This window comes from Anomaloglossus baeobatrachus, chromosome 9 (genome assembly GCF_048569485.1).
Source record: "Anomaloglossus baeobatrachus isolate aAnoBae1 chromosome 9, aAnoBae1.hap1, whole genome shotgun sequence".
In the NCBI taxonomy this organism is placed as follows: Eukaryota; Metazoa; Chordata; class Amphibia; order Anura; family Aromobatidae; genus Anomaloglossus; species Anomaloglossus baeobatrachus.
The window spans coordinates 82,635,188-82,651,764 of NC_134361.1; the positions used below are offsets into that span (position 1 = coordinate 82,635,188).

The 16,577-nt window shown below is 48.5% G+C and overlaps 1 protein-coding gene and 1 non-coding gene across 2 annotated transcripts; both read right to left on the reverse strand.

Moving 5' to 3' along the window:
• Nucleotides 1-538: 538 nt before the first annotated feature.
• RPL39 (ribosomal protein L39) lies at nt 539-8,225 on the reverse strand. Its single transcript, XM_075322682.1, has 3 exons — nt 8,132-8,225; nt 2,549-2,652; nt 539-795 (listed from the first exon to the last, which is right to left on the reverse strand). Exons 1-3 carry the CDS (start codon nt 8,132-8,134, stop codon nt 747-749), a joined length of 156 nt encoding a protein of 51 aa, XP_075178797.1. The 5' UTR covers nt 8,135-8,225; the 3' UTR covers nt 539-746.
• LOC142253836 (small nucleolar RNA SNORA69) lies at nt 871-1,002 on the reverse strand. Its single transcript, XR_012726867.1, has one exon. It is a non-coding gene; the product is annotated as a small nucleolar RNA SNORA69 (small nucleolar RNA).
• Nucleotides 8,226-16,577: the final 8,352 nt, after the last annotated feature.

A 16,577-nucleotide genomic window follows, 5' to 3' on the forward strand; every position in this document is an offset into this window, starting at 1 on the left:
AATTGTTCATCTCCTACTGCGGATTTGCAAAAATGAAAAAAATTGCCAGAAATGCTCATTTTCCCCATAACAATATGCAATAACAAGCTATTGAAATGTCATGTTTACCCCAAAAGGGTTCTCTCACCATACAAAAAACAAGACCTCACACAGCTTCACGAATGTAAAAAGTGAATGTTACATTTCTGAACATAAGAAACAAAATGTTTCATTCTGCAGTGGTGCTTAAAAAAAAAAAAAAAAAAAATAAAATAGGAAATTAGTAAAAATAATTGTATGCCAAAAAAATAAAACCCAAAACAAAATTGTGGAGCTTTTGCTACGATTTAACAGCACAATTTTTTTTTCTACGTTTTTGAGTAGGTCAAATAGTAAAGTTAACAATGTCACTAAAAACCAAAACCCTCATACTGATATGTAGATACAAAATAATAATAAAAAAAGTTATGGCTCTTGGCAATAAGGGGATGGGGGTGACTAAGCCACATCCTTAGGAAGAATTGAAGTTCACACAAATAATTACACATCCCATGTAGACTGATTTCACCAGAATGAACAGTTCTCTAACCAAACTGATCATCAGTTTATTGCCAGCTTTGGTCATATATTCCAGTACCAGATAAATAAAGATGTTATGTTTTCATTTATTTCAAAAGCACATAGATACTTCTACAAAATGATAGCTGTATAATAAGATATTTATCAGGTCTTCACTAGAAACCTAGAATATTGGTCTGTCGTCTTCTTTACAGGCCGAGCTTGGTCCTTCTCCAGTGTCTCCTCTTGGAGTTGTACCTGGGATTACAATAAGAATTTTACTAGGACATCACTAAATGTGCATTATTAATAGTAGATATACCGCATGTAGCAATATGTAGCTAACAGCCCTGAAGGATTCTCCTTGGATGAAGGAAAGACCCTCAAGAAGCTGCTATCATTAATATCTGCAGGATAATGACAGCACTCCCACCACCATGAAGCACTGTAATTGCGACCTGCATTGGATCCCCCAAACTGCCTGAAGTCTCCCCCTTTATCAATTCACTTCACACAGTTCAGCTGAGTGTAGCAGTGTTAGGACTGTTTCACATTTTTTTTTCCAATCCAGACTGGCCCTGGGTCTTTGACTAACTCGAGAGCCTCATAAGTACCGTATTTTTCGTTTTATAAGACGCACCCCAAATTTAGAAATAGAAGAGGGAAAAAGAAAAAAAAAAAGGTGGTGTCCGTCTTCTATTCCAGTGGTGTCTTACCGGAAGGGGCAGCAGCGATGGTGGAGCGGGGGTAACAGGAGGTAGAGGCTGTGCTGGCGGCCGGTCAGTGCTGGCATCCAAGAGCTCCATCTGCACACGTGCTGACTGTGCGGGTGCCATCATTTGAAGCCTGGACCATCTGGGACGCCCGCCGCACAGCCAAAGCAGCTTCCGCTGCTAGCACAGAGTAGCAAGCCGCCCGCACGCACCAATAGGCACCTGGCCTCCTGCACTGACAGGCAGCTGACTTCCCAGAGAGCCGCACAGTCAGCCCAACGCCAATGCTACACCTCCCAGTAAGCTATATTTGGATTTTAAGACGCACCCCTCATTTTCTCCCAAATTTTTTGGAGGAAAAGTGCGTGTTATAATGCGAAAAATATGTCATGTATGAAGTTCGAGTTTAAGTCACCCAGTTATTCCAGGCCATCAAGGGTTGAACTTAAAGAAAAAAAAAAAAAAAAACCAAAAACAATACACAGATGTGCGAAACCAGCCTCAACGACATGCAATGGCTTTAAAAAATATTAATGGAGCCCAATACATCAAGACTGGCGTTCTTCACACTGGTCTTGATGAGGGGGTGTGCTACAGTCAGCTGCTAGTGAAGCCGCCATGTCAGAAATCTTACTCCAATCAAGCACTAGATAAAGCTTTCTGGAGTTGGGAACGCCACATCTCATCAGTTCCACCTCAACTCTGCCCATTTCAATACAGCTGGGAGAAGGTTGTGAAGACTCCAAAAGTGGAAACATTTAAGCACAACTCTGAGCTGTGTCTAAATTTTGGGACTATTCAAAGCTCATGAATTGGGGCCATTGTGTTTATGAATACCTTTTTTTTTTTTTTTTTTTTTTTTAGAGCAACTTCCATATTTATTTATTTTTTTTAATAACTTAATTCTACACCTAAAAATAAGAACTACCGGACTGATCTATCAATTCATAGGTAAAATCAATTTTCCGTGAATAGATTTTTCCATTATGAGATAGATGGCAGTTGGTGCTCATAAAGTTCTATGGAAAACTGTTGATTCAGAACGTAGAGCAGGATATCTGTCTGCCTCAACGCTAGTTAGGACATGGCAATTGGTGCTCATTCTCTCCCAGATTTTACCCATAAATTGATAGTGAAAGATCAGTCCAGGAGGAGAAAAAAAAAAGATTTCCCTGATAATATATTAAAAAGTTGTTAATTTTCCTGTCTACTATTGATTTGTGAAATAAAAACGATCCATACACTTTAAGCACGTGCCATTGCGACTAATCTTGTGGGCTGATGGGCTTTATACATACCTGATCTTATTACCAGTCTTCATTCTGATCCACTGTGGGATTGGCCTGTTCTGTTTTTGCTTCTTGGCAAGAAACCTCTTAATTCTGAAGGTCTTATGGGACGACTGATGAGAAAGTAAAAAAAAATAAAATACATTAGTTATTGAAATATAACTCCTAAAGTGCATCTACATCATAGAAGCTGCCTATACCATGGACCAGAAGATACATGCCACCTTAAGGAATAAAGTTATTGTCCCATACCATTACATTTCCAACGAAAACATGAATGACTCTCGGTAGGACACAGCTACAGGGGAAAACAGACCAAACGGAGTGATGCTTGTGAAAATAAGCAACTTTACATTTTATCTTGCTAGAGAAGCATGCTTCTTTCTGCTTCTGGGACGATTTTTTTAGTCTTAAAATTCTTTTTTTATGGGTAAATTCTGTCTTCTTTGAAAAGACTTTCCCATCACTAGGAGAGGACAGTTGGTGCTCATAAAGTTCTATGGAGAAACAAGTCATTTCAGGAGAACTTGCAGCAAAATATATGTCTTCCTCCAGCTCCTCCCTCCTTTCCAAGTGTAATCTCCTATCTCTCAATAATGGGATTGTATTAATTGAAGACAGATTTTACCCAGGGATTGAGGGTGAAAGATTAGTCCTTGGGGAGAAGGAAGTAGATTTCTCTGATATGAACATAACTTTGTAATGTTTCTTATGTGTTATTGATTTAAAAGAATTAAACTGCTGGTCAATCTTTAAGTGTGCAATAATGGAGGGGAGGGGGAAAAAAAAAAAAAAAAAATAATCACATGGATGTACAAAGGGTGTTCAATAATTTACCGTATTTTTCGTTTTATAAGACGCACCCCAAATTTTGAGATAAAAAAATAAAAAATGGGGTCCGTCTTATACTCCGGTGTTGTCTTACCGGAGGGGGGCGGCCGCGGTGGTGGAGCGGGGTCACAGGAGGCAGAGGCTGTGCTGGCAGCGGGTCAGTGGTGTTAGCGACTGCGGCGGGTCAGCGGTGGAGCAGACCGATGCGGTGAATGTCCCAGTCTGTCTGCAGTCCCGGTTCAAATGATGGCGCCCAGATGCGTGCGTGCGCAGATGGAACTCTCATCCAAGAGCTCCATCTGCGCACACGCTGACTCCTGGAACCATAATTTGAAACCGGGACCGCGGACAGACTGGGACACACACAGCACAGCCACCGCAGTCCGCACAGCCACTTGCCCGCACAGAGTGTCAGCAAGCAGGCCGCCCGCCCGCACAGAGAAGTAGCCGGCACCAACAGGCAGCAACACAGAAAACCGCACACACACACACACACCCGGCACCCCGCACAGAGAAGTAGCTGGCACCGACAGGCAGCAACACACACAAAACCGCCCGCACGCACCCGGCCGCCCGCACACAGAAAAAAGCTGCAATCAAATTAACAACTATTATAGTATTGCAGATTTCCATGGAACCGCAGCAAAAAGTGCAAGTATGGAATTAAAATATTTTTTTGGCTTCTAGGGATTTCCACACAATTTAGTGAGAATTTGAAAGAGCGCAAAAACTGCAGCTAAAGCAACCTACATGGATCCATTCTTAGGGTATAAGCACACGATCAGGACTCTGTGTCCTGGACGCAGCGGGTCCTGACTTGCGGGGGCCACGAGTCTCCTCCGCAGTTGCTTGTATCCATGATCAGGGTTCAGTGCGCTGCAGTCTTTTGCTTGTGTTATCCCTATGGAGGAGCATGTGAATCCACAGCAAACAATTGACATGCTGTGGTCTGGAAAGCCGCACCGCAGGTCAGTGTTTGCTGCGGAAAAAAGAAGCACAGTGGGCACGGGATTTCTAGAAATCCATCCACTGTGCTTGTACTGTACAACGCAGCGTTGTGGACGCAGTGAAAACACTCTAAATCTAAAATGCTGCAAACAGTCATCGCGGGCACGCAGCCTTATACACCACATTAAGTTAAAAGGAGCATTAACAGTTTTCAAACATGAGAAGCAATGGAGGAAAGAAAAAAAAACAAAACAGAGGACACCAGGATGATACAGGAGTACAGCATTGTCATCCTACAGTCACCCCGAACCTCACATTGCTTACCTCCGTCCACTTTTCCATTTTTTGCTCTCCTTCCGAAGCCTTAACTTTTCTATTTTTCCATCAATCTTGCTATATGAGGGCTTGTTTTTTGTGGGACAAGTTGTAATTTTAAATGGAACTATATGTTTTACCATATCGTGCACTGGAAAATAGCGAAAAATTTGCAAAAAAAAAGGGCTTTAGAATGATAGTTTTTGGGATACTTTATTCACCGTGTTCACTATATGGTAAAAACTGATGTGTCGGTGTGATGCCTCAGGTCAGTATGAGTTCGTACACAAAAAAAGGCGCACTTTTTGCGACATTTTCCGCCATCTGTACGGCTCTCATTTTTCGGGATCTATGGCTCGGTGACTGCTTATTTTTTGCGTCTCGAGCTGACGTTTTTAACGGTACCATTTTAGTGCAGATGCTACATTTTGATCGCCTGTTATTGCACTTTGCGCAAAATTTGCAGCAACCAAAAAAAAGGAATTTTGGGGTTTGGAATTTTTTTGCTGCTACGCCATTTACCGATCAGATTAACTTGATTTTATAAATCGAGCATTTCTGAACGCGGCGATACCAAATGTGTGTATATTTGTTTAACCCTCTAATTTTCAATGGGGTGATTTCAACTTTTAGGTTTTTTTTTTTAAATTTTATTAGGGGACTATAAGGATCAGCAGTCTGATCGCTCATTCATTTCTGGTGATCACAGCTACACAGCTGTGATCACCAGAAAAGCTCATGTCTTGTAACAGGCAGCACTCGGTTGGCTGAAACAGGAAGTGAGTCATGTGACTACAGGAGTCATCACATGACCCTGTGCTATCATCGGCTCACATTGATCATGTCACGGCACCGCCGATGGAGCCGGGTAAGTGCATATTTAGCGTGAAAGGCACTTAAATCACGATGTCACATTTTGACAGTGCGATCTAAAGGGTTAACATGTGCGGGTGGATCGCGGATCCACCCGTGCCTGCGAGCCACATATGTCTGCTGTACAAATCAGCAGACATGTGCGTGGATGGCTTAAGGGTGAGTTATGGCAATACTCTGGACAGGTCATCACTGTATAGGTCCTGCATAAATGCTTTAAAATCTTACGTTCCTGTAACTGCATTTACAGTGAAATTTCTGAGCACAAATCTGAAAAATCCACAGCGTTTGTCCCCTGGGGGCCGGCCTACGCTTTTCCTACAGAAACCCTACTAGCTGTAGCCACACCTCAGCACTGATAATCGGCCAGATCTGCACTAATGCACTGCTGATCTGGCTGCAAGTGTCTACGCCCGAAAATGGTGCAAGACAGAGCACACGGTGACGCCGTCTGCACCATTAGGCTATGTGCGCACGTTGCATAATTGCATGCAGTTACGCTGCGATCTGCACCGTAGCGTAAAGGCATGCGTCCTGCGTCCCCAGCATAATCTATGGAGATTGTGCAGGAGCCGTGCGCACGTGGCGTATTAGAGCGTAGCGCTTTGGCTGCTGCCAGAAGCGTGCGTTCTAAGAAGTGACATGTCACTTCTTTCGTGCGCTCTGCATGAAGTCCCTGCTCTGTCTTTGGCAGGGGCTGGGAGGGGCTACATGCACAGCGCATGAAATCGGCTTTTGTTTCTGCAGCGATTTGAAGTGCACGTGTGATCTTTAAATCGCTGCAGAAATTTCTGCAGGGCCAGTATGCAACGTGCGCACATAGCCTTGTAGTCAAGGGTCAGATCCAAGTTTTGCGGGGGGTTCGGACAGAAGGTCCGACAGGACCAGTGAACATAGATAATTAAGCAATGTGAAAGCGGCCTTATAAGACCACGCCCCCTCACACTGCAGGCCACCCCGGGGTCCCCCTCACACTGCAGGCCACCCCGGGGACCCCGCCTCACACTGCAGGCCACCCCGGGGACCCCGCCTCACACTGCAGGCCACCCCGGGGACCCCGCCTCACACTGCAGGCCACCCCGGGGACCCCGCCTCACACTGCAGGCCACCCCGGGGACCCCGCCTCACACTGCAGGCCACCCCGGGGACCCCGCCTCACACTGCAGGCCACCCCGGGGACCCCGCCTCACACTGCAGGCCACCCCGGGGACCCCGCCTCACACTGCAGGCCACCCCGGGGACCCCGCCTCACACTGCAGGCCACCCCGGGGACCCCGCCTCACACTGCAGGCCACCCCGGGGACCCCGCCTCACACTGCAGGCCACCCCGGGGACCCCGCCTCACACTGCAGGCCACCCCGGGGACCCCGCCTCACACTGCAGGCCACCCCGGGGACCCCGCCTCACACTGCAGGCCACCCCGGGGACCCCGCCTCACACTGCAGGCCACCCCGGGGACCCCGCCTCACACTGCAGGCCACCCCGGGGACCCCGCCTCACACTGCAGGCCACCCCGGGGACCCCGCCTCACACTGCAGGCCACCCCGGGGACCCCGCCTCACACTGCAGGCCACCCCGGGGACCCCGCCTCACACTGCAGGCCACCCCGGGGACCCCGCCTCACACTGCAGGCCACCCCGGGGACCCCGCCTCACACTGCAGGCCACCCCGGGGACCCCGCCTCACACTGCAGGCCACCCCGGGGACCCCGCCTCACACTGCAGGCCACCCCGGGGACCCCCGCCTCACACTGCAGGCCACCCCGGGGACCCCCGCCTCACACTGCAGGCCACCCCGGGGACCCCCGCCTCACACTGCAGGCCACCCCGGGGACCCCCGCCTCACACTGCAGGCCACCCCGGGGACCCCCGCCTCACACTGCAGGCCACCCCGGGGACCCCCGCCTCACACTGCAGGCCACCCCGGGGACCCCGCCTCACACTGCAGGCCACCCCGGGGACCCCGCCTCACACTGCAGGCCACCCCGGGGACCCCGCCTCACACTGCAGGCCACCCCGGGGACCCCGCCTCACACTGCAGGCCACCCCGGGGCCCCCCCTCACACTGCAGGCCACCCCGGGGACCCCCTCACACTGCAGGCCACCCCGGGGACCCCCCTCACACTGCAGGCCACCCCGGGGACCCCCTCACACTGCAGGCCACCCCGGGGACCCCCTCACACTGCAGGCCATCCCGGGGACCCCCTCACACTGCAGGCCACCCCGGGGACCCCCTCACACTGCAGGCCATCCCGGGGACCCCCTCACACTGCAGGCCACCCCGGGGACCCCCTCACACTGCAGGCCACCAAGCTGTGAGCGATCAGTGATGGAGCCGCGCTCACATCCACCATTCTCCGGCACTATCAGGCCATGCTGGATATTGTAGTCCTCCACAGAAGACTGTACCATAACAGCACGAAATCACTAATACCAGCACTACAGGAGCGGCCGATGCGTCTCATCCGCAGCAGGAGCCGGTATTACACCCGGCGTTACAGAAAACCTCCCGCTCCTCCGGCCCAATACACACAGGAGGCCATGGCCCTGGTTCCCCGCCGCTGCCCAGCGCGCCCGGGGCCGTCGATAACGCGCCCCTGATAAGGATTACATCGGATTCACTCACCATGGCGAAGAGCTACGACCCTGTCTCCACAATGGCGGGTGGGAAAGAGGAAGCCGGAAGTCAGAGGGCAGAGGTTAGCGGCGCGGGGAAAGAGAGCGCCACAGGAGAGAAGACGCGCCTCAAACACGAGCACACAGCACGGCTCCACCTAGCGGTCGGAGGACACATTGCAGCAGGGCTTTTCTCAAATGTCTTCGGAAAAGAAAAAAAGCCAAACTTAGGAAATATTTTGCATGTAAAAGTAATGCTGCAATAATGCTGAAATAATGCTGCAATAATGCCCTAGTAATGCTCCAATAATGCCCTAGTAATGCTCCAATAATGCTCCAATAATGCCCCTGTAATGCTCCAGTAATACTTTATCAAACCACAAAACATTAGTCTGTATATAATGCTATCCATAACCTCACTGTATGGCTGTATATTACACCACATGCACACGTTGAGTATTGGTGAGATTTTTTACCTCAGTATTTGAAGCCAAAACCAGGAGTGGGTAATAAATACAGCAGTGGAGCCGTGTTTCTATTATACTTTTCCTCTGATTGTTCCACTCCTGGTTTTGGTTACAAATACTGAGGTAAAAAACTCCCCAAATACTCAACGTGTGCACGTGGCCTAATACACAATTCCACCTGCTTTGGAGATAGAAATGGACTCCCTCACCTTCGGTTGCACAGGCTGCGCCACCAATAGTATGTCCACCCCGAGCTATGTGTTAGGGCAGAGTCACACTGGCGTATGACTCGCAGGAGTGCAACGCAAGATAATCTCAATTGCACTCGGCCCCATGTTGGGCAATGCTGCAGCTCAGATCTGCGAGTTTTTCCTCAGCCCTAATAGTCAGTGAGAGATGTTTCACTCGCACCCATACAAGTGTAAGGGTACAAGTGAAACGCTGGACTGCATTGATGACATCCAAGTGCAGTGCAATATATACGCACAGGCTCACAATGGAGGATATTAGTACTTCCCTCTCCTCCGCAGCTGTGATGTGATCGGATCACAGTCGCATGACCCTCAGCTCACACTCGCTGCAGAGCAGGAGTAGAGGATAACTAGCATATCGCAACCAATACACTTGCATCGGATGTCATACGCTAATGTGACACTGGCCTTAGTGGGTGATTTTCAACATGTCTCTGATCCAGTTTACTGACCAAACTAGTGTATAGAGATGGAGGGAGCTCCTGCACACATACATCTGTGACCTAGTCTCCCAGTACCAACCTCAGATCCTCACAAGATCTCCTTCTCTACTCTTCTCTTATCTTCCCACAATCGCTTACAAGATTTCTCCTACGCCTCCCCTATCCTCTGGAATGCTCTACCCCCACATATCAGACTCTCAGCTACCATGGAAACCTTCAAAAGGAACCTGAAGACCCACCTCTTCCAACAAGTCTACAACCTGCCGTAATCCTCAGACCAGTACACCACTGTGCAACCAGCTCTACCCTCACCTACTGTATCCTCACCCACTCAGAAGCATGATGAAGAGCGTCACACTTCTTATGTTGTGGAGCTACTCCTGATTTTAGCTTAGAGATACTGAAATACTTATCGAAATACATCTCACCTCATTAGAAATAACCTTCCACACCTGATCTGTGATCAGAGACCGTACAAGTATCCGCACGTCTCTTACCTGGCAGCGTGGGGCCCATACAGAGCATACGACGCTGTGCCGGAGTTGACTTTGAAAATCAATAGAGATTCATGACATACAGTTGTAGATTGACCTGAAAATTTTATGGATTTTGAGATAATTCCAATATCCTCAATATAAGACTGAAAAAAAAATATATTCTCTATATATAGTATTTTGCTAATATTTCTTCTCTAGGGTCCCCGCTGCTCTATTTTTTTATTTATTTATTTTTTAATCAATCCAACATCATGACATCGTCCTCCATGATCAAAGGCCATTGTGGTGACTTGACAGTTCATCGTTGACAGTTCTTGATGCTGGTAAACCTATGTGTAATAACGGTGGAACAAATAATGCAAAGGTAACAGTTCACTCTGCCATATCACGGGCAGAGCACCGGTGAGCTAAATGCGCAGGCGCGAGATTATGGGCGGGTACTAGGATGATGCTGGTGAGGTGTTTGCTGTGCATGACCTCACCAGCGTCATCCTAGTACCCACCCATAATTTCGCACCTGCGCATTTAGCTCACTGGCGCTCTGCCCGAGATATGGCAGAGTGAATTGCGCCTGCGTGAACAGACCTAAGGTGCGAGATTTGAAAATGCGACGAACAGGATGACAGAGGGCGACATCCTGTCAATCAAGGAAGAAAGCCGGCGATCAGCGGCAGGAGGGGGGAAACAGAGCAGAAAATGGGCTAGCCATTGTGGCCCACAAAGGTAATTAGCATACCTAAGGGCCAAGTTTTATAAAGTTATTTTTGGGGTCTGGAAGGGGAGTCAGGGCCAAGGTGCACCTTCCTAGAATGTAGCCCAGGAGCTGCAGAAGGTGAATCTTTTCGTTTCATAGGGAAAAATCTGGTGACAGGTTCCCTTTAGGGTATGTGCGCACGTTGCTTTTTACCTGCTTTTTACCTGCTTTTTTGCTGCTTTTTCTTCTGCGCTGTTTAATGCCAAAATGGATGTGTTCTTCTATTCAAGCAAAGTCTATGGGAATTTGGGTTTCTTGTTCACACTATGTTGTTCAAAATGCTGCCTTTTTGTGGCAGAACTTTGGTCAAAAACTCAGCTTTGCAGTGCAAAACCCAAATGGCAAAAACAATTGACATGTTGCTTCTTTGAAAAGCTGAGTTTTTGACCAAAGTTCTGCCACAAAAAGGCAGCATTTTGAACAACATAGTGTGAACAAGAAACCCAAATTCCCATAGACTTTGCTTGAATAGAAGAACACATCCATTTTGGCATTAAACAGCGCAGAAGAAAAAGCAGCAAAAAAGCAGGTAAAAAGCAGGTAAAAAGCAACGTGCGCACATACCCTTAAGCAATGTTCAAGACATCTAGAATCAGGAAATAATGTCCCATTTTAGAGACACTATTAATTCAGTCCAATATTACCAACTCCATTTGCTGAAATGCACTCCCAAACTTACAAAGGATCGTCACTGTGCTTCCCTGTTGCCTGCACTCATTCTTGTGCTGTTCTCCAGCCTTTCGATAGCCAAGTTGCCTTTTGTTACCGCAAAATATTTCACATTTAAATTTGTCTAGAGTTCCTGCTACCATTATTATGCAGCCCACTACTTATATTTTCGTGCATCATTTAGTGACTTTGTCTTCTTTCCATGTCAAACATATGCTTTCTGACCACAAATCCACTTTTGCACAGACATCTTCAAATTGTAGCTGGGTTGTGCTGGTTGCTGCCAATTCGGTGCTCAAAAAAAAAAAAAAGAGATTGTGTCTCTTGAAAACTGGACTGAGATGTACAAAGAGCGGATCCAAATTATAAGGAAAAAAAATATATATATTTTTTTGCTGTTAAAAACATTAAGGCCCCGTTACACGCAACCACATATCGAATGATATGTCGTCGGGGGTCACAGAATTCGTGACGCACATCCGGCCTCGTTAGCGACGTCGTTGCGTGTAACACCCCGGGAACGATGAACAGCTTACCTGCGTCCTCCGGCAACAAGGTGGGCGTGTCCTTAATGCTGCTGCTCTCCGCCCCTCCGCTTCTATTGGCCGCCTGCCGTGTGACGTCGCTGTGACGCCACACGAACCGCCCCCTTAGAAAGGAGGCTGTTTGCTGGTCACAGCAAACGTCACTAGGCAGGTAAGTCCGTGTGACGGGGACTAACGATATTGTGCGCACGGGTAGCGATTTGCCCGTGACGCACAAACGACGGGGGTGGGTGCTTTCACGAGCAACATCGCTAACGATGTCGCTGCGTGTAAAGCCCCCTTTAGAATTTTTTAAAATATATTGCAAAGTACATTGCTAATTATTTTAACCAATTCTAATGTTTCAATAAAAATAATAAGAATTATAAAAAAAAATAAATCATTTTTTTCATTACCATTTGGATCCACTCTTCAGTTTGTACATCTCAGTCCAGTTTTCACGAGGCGTAATCACCGACCGTAATCTCTTTTAGGCTTCTTTCACACGCACATGATAAAAACGAACATTTTTCATGATCTGTGGTGTGGGTGTGAATGTCTGCGCGTGTTCAGTGTGTGTTTATCGTGTGCTATCTGTGGTAGCTCACTTACAGCAGGAACTTCTATACTCACCTGTCCCTGATGCTGCTGTCGCCAGTGCAGTGAATATGCATGAGCATAATGAGCGAGCCCAGAAGCAAGTGACAGCAATGCCAAAGACAGCAGCGCCAAAGACAGCAGCGCCAAAGACAGCAGCGCCAAAGACAGGAGAGTATAGAAAATAATTTTATTTCAAAAACACGTGTTTTCTCCAGTACATGTCACACTGATGTCAAACGGATCACATCAGTGTGCGGTAAATGTGAAACCTGTGCTGCCGGAGAAAAACGGACATGTCGCCATGTGGAGCACACAGACACACATCCGTGAGAAAACAGATGTGTGCGTAGACCCATTGATTTTAATGGGTCTGCATTAGTGATGAGTGAGTATGCTTGTTACTACTCGGTACTCGCACGAGTATCACTGTACTCGGGCTACTCGGCGGGGACCGAGTAATCTCGCGATACTCGTGCTGTACTCGTGGTCTTCATGTTGGCGCTCTTTTTAGAGCCAGCCCTTATGCAGGGATTGGCTGGCAGACCACTGCAATGCCACAGCCCTGTTGTGGAATTGCAGTGATTGGCCGGCCCTCACAGAATGACCGTGCCTTTAGCCCGACACTTCCCCGCTCGACTACGGCCCCTCCCGCACTCCACGTGTATATATATATGCACGCTTACACACACACGCACGTTTTTTTTTTTAATTTACAGTTTTATGGTTTCTACATGCTGCCGGTGGTCATTTCACAAAAATACTCGGGTCTCCCATAGGATAACATTGGGCTCGGTGCTCGGGCCGAGTACACGAGTATCTTGGGATGCTCGGCCCGAGCCTCGAGCACCCGAGCTTTTTAGTACTCGCTCATCACTAGTCTGCATACATCCGTGTCTCCGGTACGTATGAAAACGGATGTCATACATACCGGAATCATGGACGGGTGAAGGCGGCCTTACTTGCATCCTACTTTGTCTCCATGAGCAGTTCTGGGTGCATATTTCTAATCCCTGCCCAACTGTCCCAGAACCTAGTAGAATACATAAGAAATACTTTTTCTAAAGATCTCTTTAAGAACCTTTATGATATGCTAATGAGGCCAAGGACAAGTCACAAGGGCGTTAGTTCCGGCACTCATTCCGCCCTCTAAGCATGTCAGCAAGCCCATAGGGGTGTGCTAACATGCTATTCAAAGCCTATTGCCTAGCGTAATCAGCTGTGACGCGTGTACCTGTGTCCATTGTCACCGCATCAGATGCCGAGCAGTGTGCATGATCAGAAGTCACCACACTTCCGGTCATGCGCACTATGAAGCTGGGTGTGCGCGTCCTAACTTCAGAGAGGTCTAGTATGCATAAGCGGACGTTTCGGGACTTCTGATAATATGCGCTGCCCGGCGTTTGATTCAGTGACAATGGGCACAGGTACTTGTGTCACTGCTGATGACACTGGGCATTGAATAGCATGTTAGCACACCCCTGTGGGTGTACTAACATGCTAACAGGGCAGAATGAGCGCAGGAAATAACATCCTTGCCACAAGTCCCTGTGCTCATTAGCATATCATAAAGGATCTTTAGAAATACTTTTTTTAAAGATCTCTTTATCTATGCTACTAGATGCAGGGACGGTTAGGCAGGGATTAGCAAAATTCACCCAGAACTGCTTGTGGTTCTTAGTGCAGATTGTATCTGACAGGTTCCCTTTAACATTTCTGTGTTGTAAAGCATTCTAAAGGCAGCATTACACACTACGATTTATCTGACGATATGTCGTCGGGGGTCACGGTTTCCGTGACGCACTTCCGTCATTGTTAGCGACGTCGTTGCATGTGACACCTACGTGCGACTCCGAACGATCGCAAATAGGTTGAAAGAAGGGAATTTTGTTTACTTACCGTAAATTCCTTTTCTTCTAGCTCCAATTGGGAGACCCAGACAATTGGGTGTATAGCTATTGCCTCCGGAGGCCACACAAAGTATTACACTTAAAAGTGTAAGGCCCCTCCCCTTCTGGCTATACACCCCCAGTGGGATCACTGGCTCACCAGTTTTAGTGCCAAAGCAAGAAGGAGGAAAGCCAATAACTGGTTTAAAGACCAATTCAATCCGAGGAAACATCGGAGAACTGAACCATACCACATGAACAACATGTGTACCCGAAAAAAACAGAAAAACCCCGAGAAAACAGGGCGGGTGCTGGGTCTCCCAATTGGAGCTAGAAGAAAAGGAATTTACGGTAAGTAAACAAAATTCCCTTCTTCTTTTTCGCTCCTAATTGGGAGACCCAGACAATTGGGACGTCCAAAAGCAGTCCCTGGGTGGGTAAAAGAATACCTCGTGATATGGCCGTCAAACAGCCCTTTCCTACAGGTGGGCAATCGCCGCCTGAAGGACTTATCTACCTAGGCTGGCGTCTGCCGAAGCGTAGGTATGCACCTGAAAATGCTTGGTAAAAGTATGCAGACTCAATCAGGTAGGTGCCTGACACACCTGCTGAGCCGTAGCCTGGTGCCGTAATGCCCAGGATGCACCCACGGCTCTGGTAGAATGGGCCTTCAGCCTTGAGAGAACCAGAAGCCCAGTAGAACTGTAGGTTTCAAGAATTGGTTCCTCGATCCCCCGAGCCAGGGTGGATTCAGAAGCTTGCGACTGTTTACGCCGACCAGCGACAAGGACAAAGAGTGCATCCGGGTGGCGCAGGAGCGCCATGCGGGAAGTAGAACCTGAGTGCTCTCACCAGAACCAACAGATGCAAATCCTTCTGAAATTGATGGACTGGACGAGGACACAAAGAAGGTGAGGTGATATCCTGATTGATATGAAAGTGGGATACCACCTTAGGGAGAAATTCCGGAATCGGACGCAGAACTACCCTGTCCTGGTGAAGGACCAGGAAGGGAGATTTGTATGAGAGCGTTGCTAGCTCGGAAACTCTCCTAAGAGACGAGACCGTTACTAGAAGGCCACTTCCCGAGAAAAGCGGGAAGGGAGACCTCTTTCAAAGGCTCGAAAGGCGGCATCTGGAGAGCAATTAGAACCTTGTTCAGATCCCAGGGCTCTAACGGCCGCTTGTACGGAGTGCTGAGACGACAAACTCCCCGTAGGAACGTGCGTACCTGAGGAAGTCGTTTCTGAAAAAATACAGATAGCGCTGAGACTTGTCCCTAAAGGGAACTGAGCGACAACCCTTTTTCCAACCTAGATTGCAGGAAGGAAGGAAACATAGACGATGCAACCGGCCAGGGAGAAACACCCTGCGCCGAGCACCGAGATAAGAATATCTTCCACGTCCTGTGGTCAATCTTGGCGGACGTTGGTATGCTAGCCTGTCTCATGGTGGCAACCACGTCCTGAGGTAATCCTGACGACACTAGGTTCCAGGACTCAATGCCACACCATCAGGTTGAGGGCCGTAGAATTCAAATGGAAGAATGGCCCTTGAGACAGCCAGTCTGATTGGACTGGTAGTGCCCCCGGTTAGCCTACCGTGAGGCACCACAGAACCGGGAACCACAACATCCTCGGCCAATCTGTAGCGACGAGGATGGCGCGGCCGCAGTCGGTCCTGATCTAGCGCAGCACTCTGGGCAACAATGCCAGAGGTGGCACATAAGGTAGCTGGAACTGCGACCAATGCTGAACTAAGGCGTCTGCCGCCAGAGCTCGATGATTGTGAAACCGTGCCATGAAGCTGGCACATTGTTGTTGTGCCGTGACGCCATTAGATCGACGTCCGGCCTCTGTCAGCGGCGCCAGATCTCCCGAAACCCGTCCGGGTGAAGAGACCATACCCTTTCGGCCACACCCCGGCGACTTAGGAAGTCAGCTTCCTAGTTTTCCACGCCTGGGATGTGAACTGTGGATATGGTGGATGCCGTGTCTTCCACCCACATCAGAACCTGCCGGACTTCCTGGAAGGCTTGCCGGTTGCGCGTTCTTCCTTGGTGGTTGATGTATGCCACCGCTGTGGAGTTGTCCGACTGAAGTCGGATTTGCTTGCTGTCCAGCTGCTGTTGGAAGGTTTGTAGGGCAAGATACACTGCTCTGTGTTCAAGAACATTGATCTGAAGGGTGGACTCTTGCTGAGTCCACGTACCCTGAGCGCTGTGGTGGAGAAAAACTGCTCCCCACCCTGATAGACTCGCGTCTGTCGTAACTATCGCCCAGGATGGGGATAGGAAGGACCTTCTTTTTGACCATGAGGTGGGAAGAAGCCACCACCGTAGAGATTCCTTGGCCGCCTGAGAAAG